This window comes from Neopelma chrysocephalum, unplaced genomic scaffold, assembly GCF_003984885.1.
Source record: "Neopelma chrysocephalum unplaced genomic scaffold, ASM398488v2 Primary Assembly neopelma1_187692, whole genome shotgun sequence".
Lineage (NCBI taxonomy): Eukaryota > Metazoa > Chordata > Aves > Passeriformes > Pipridae > Neopelma > Neopelma chrysocephalum.
Genome location: NW_020939197.1, coordinates 1 through 3,122, shown reverse-complemented (window position 1 = coordinate 3,122; position 3,122 = coordinate 1). Strand labels below are relative to the sequence as shown.

The 3,122-nt window shown below is 63.3% G+C and overlaps 1 protein-coding gene across 2 annotated transcripts in view; it reads left to right on the top strand.

Annotated features, from left to right (window-relative positions):
* The window catches only part of LOC113963041 (anoctamin-8-like), a 6,875-nt gene extending 4,157 nt beyond the window's left edge, over window positions 1–2,718 (top strand). Inside the window, exons 4-9 of one of the 2 annotated variants that reach the window (XM_027673830.1) lie at window positions 132–270; window positions 968–1,064; window positions 1,471–1,587; window positions 1,676–1,803; window positions 2,252–2,413; window positions 2,518–2,718. In XM_027673830.1, coding sequence (XP_027529631.1) covers window positions 132–270; window positions 968–1,064; window positions 1,471–1,587; window positions 1,676–1,803; window positions 2,252–2,413; window positions 2,518–2,703 — 829 coding nt within the window. In that variant the 3' untranslated portion in view covers window positions 2,704–2,718. Of the gene's footprint in view, window positions 1–131; window positions 271–967; window positions 1,065–1,470; window positions 1,588–1,675; window positions 1,804–2,230; window positions 2,414–2,517 lie in introns of both variants that reach the window. The other variant, XM_027673829.1, reaches the window with a different exon arrangement.
* The last annotated feature ends 404 nt before the right edge of the window (window positions 2,719–3,122 follow it).

Here is a 3,122-nt window from a genome sequence, read left to right as displayed (position 1 = left end):
TCCCCCCATCCCTGTCCCCTCAGCTACGTCCCCCCAGCCATGCCCCCTGGGTCATGTCCCCAGCCATGTCCCCTCGGCCGTGTCCCCTCGGCCGTGTCCCAGCCGTGTCCCAGCCGTGTCCCTGTCCCCAGTTTGCTGCGGGGGGCGGACGAGATCGGGCTGCGGAAGCCGGTGAAGGCGGAGTTTGGGGGCGGGATGAGGAGCTTCTCGTGCGAGGAGGATTACATCTACGAGAACATCGAGAACGAGCTCTACTTCTTCACCTCTCAGGTGGGACGGCGCGGGGACGGGGGGGGCACGGGGAGGGATACGGGGGGTGCCGGGCGGGGATATGGGAATGCAGGGGTGTGGGGATACGGGGATTCTTGGCAGGGATACAGGGATGTGGGGCAAGGAGGTGGGGATACAGGGGTCTGGGGGATGTTGAGCAGGGATGCAGGGGTGATGGGCAAGGATACAGGGGTACAGGGATGTGGGGATGCCGGGCAGGGATGCAGGGATATGGGGATGCCGGGTAGGGATGCAGGGATATGGGGATGTAGGAATGCACAGATGCAGGGATTTGGGGATGTAGGAACGCAGGGATGCAGGGATTTGGGGATGTAGGAATGCAGGGATTTGAGGATATAGGAATGCAGGGATTTGGGGATGTAGGAATGCAGGGTCAGGGATTTGGGGATGTAGGAACGAAGGGATGCAGGGATATGGGAATGTAGGAATGTAGAGATGCAGAGATTTGGGGATGTAGGAATGCAGGGATTTGGGGATGTAGGAACGCAGGGATGCAGGGACATAGGGCAGGGAAGGCAGGTCCTCTCCCCCTCCCCAGGGAATTAGGGAGCCCCATCCCAGCTGGAGACTGACCCAGCCACCCCCTGAGCTGGGGACAAGGCAGGACAGGGAGGGGACAGGACAGGGACAGGGATCGGGACCATCCCTGGGATCTGAAGCCTCCGTGGTGCCACAGGAACGGCAAAACATCATCAGGTACTGGCTGGAGAACCTACGGGCCAAGCAGGGAGAGGCCCTGCACAACATCCACTTCCTCGAGGGACAGCCCATCAGTGAGTACCACAGGGCACCACAGGGCACCTCCATGGCACTTCCAGGGCACCACAGGGCAGCTCCACGACACTTCCATGGCACTTCCATGGCACTGCTTGGCACCGGCATAGCACAGCAGCACCCCCCCCACTGCCATGCTCCCCCTGCCCACAGGGCTGTGCCCTGGAGGCCCCAGGGGCCACCAGCCCACCAAGGGTCCCCTGTCACCCCGTGTCCCCCTCCCCGTGCCCGTGTGCCAGCAGGGTGGGGGGCACACGGTGGGCACAGAGCCCTGACCCGCCACGGTCACCCCATTGTCCCTGCCCCAACCCCAACGCCACCAGGGCTGTGTGGGGTCCCGGGGGGGGTTTAGGGGGTGGGACTGGCAGTGTCCCTGCTGTCCCCGACTCCGTGTCCCCGCTGCAGTCCCGGAGCTGGCGGCCCGGGGGGTCATCCAGCAGGTTTTCCCGCTGCACGAGCAGAGGATCCTCAAGCGGCTGATGAAGTCCTGGGTGCAGGCGGTGTGCGAGGCCCAGCCCCTCGGTGAGACATCAGGGGGGTCACAAAAGAGGGGTCTGGGGGTCCCAGCCCCGCTCACACCCCCCTTGTCTCCCCCCACCGTCCCCCCCAGATGACATCTGTGACTATTTTGGGGTGAAAATCGCCATGTACTTCGCCTGGCTGGGCTTCTACACCTCGGCCATGGTGTATCCCGCTGTCTTCGGCTCCATCCTCTACACCTTCACCGAGAGTGACCAGGTGAGGGGGGGCAGGAGATGGGCTCGGTGCCTGGGGGGGTCATGGCAGGGTTTTCACCCTTCCTCGGGGGTTTTGAGCCCCTCCTTGTGGGTTTCCATCTCTCGTGAGTTTCCATCTCTCCTTATGGGTTTCCACCCCTCCTTATGGGTTTCCATCCCTCCTTGTGGGTTTCCCTCCCTCCATGTGGGTTTCCATCTCTCGTTGTGGGTTTCCACCCCTCCTTATGGGTTTCCATCTCTCCTTGTGGGTTTCCATCCCTCCTCACTCCAGATTTTCCCCGTAGTCCTTCAGTCCTGGCGTTGCTGCTGAGCTGGGGGGGCTGCCAAGCCCACGGGTGTGGGGTGGGCGGGGGGAGCACCCTGCAGCTCCCCAGGGCTGGGCTGGGGGAGGGGGTGCCGGGGACTGGAGGGGACCAACCCCGGTGCAGTTGGTTCCCTCCGTCCCTCAGACCAGCCAGGACATCTCCTGCGTGGTCTTTGCCATCTTCAACGTCATCTGGGCCACCCTGTTCCTGGAGGAGTGGAAGCGCCGGGGGGCCGAGTTCGCCTACAAGTGGGGGACCCTGGACACCCCCCCCGAGTCCATCGAGGAGCCCCGGCCCCAGTTCAGGGTGAGGGGAAGGGGAGGGAAGGGGGTTCCCAGGGCTCCCACCAGCACTGGGGTCCCAGAGGGAAGGGGGGTCACAGCTCGTTGTCCCCCCCCACACACAATTAGGGCATTAAGAGGATCAGCCCCGTGACCAGCGCTGAGGAGTTTTATTACCCACCCTGGAAGCGGCTGCTCTTCCAGTGCCTGGTCAGCCTGCCCGTCTGCCTCGCCTGCCTCACCCTCGTCTTCCTCCTCATGCTCGGCTGCTTCCAGCTCCAGGTGGGTCCTTGTCCCGCCCCTGCTCCGTGGTGACCCTGTCCCTGTCCTCACTGTGTCCCTGCTCCTAAACTTGACCCTGATCCTGCCCCAATCCTGAACCTGCCCCTGTCCCCATCCCTGACCATGACCCTGGTTGTGTCCCTGTCCATGACCCTGGTTGTGTCCCTGTCCCTCATCCCCACCTTGTCCCTGTCCTTGATCCTGACTCTGTCCTTGTCTCCCTCCCTGTCTCCATCCCTGACCCTAATCCTGACTCTGATCATGTCCCTGCCTCCCACCCTGTCCCCCTCCCCATCCCTTTCCTTGCCCTTGCCACTGATCCTGACCCTGTCCCTGTCCCCATTCCTTTCCTTGCCTCTGATTCTGTCCCTGTCTCACCCGTCCCTGCCCCTGTCCCCATCCCTGTCCCTGTCCCTGTCCCATCCCTGTCCCTGTCCCATCCCTGTCCCTGT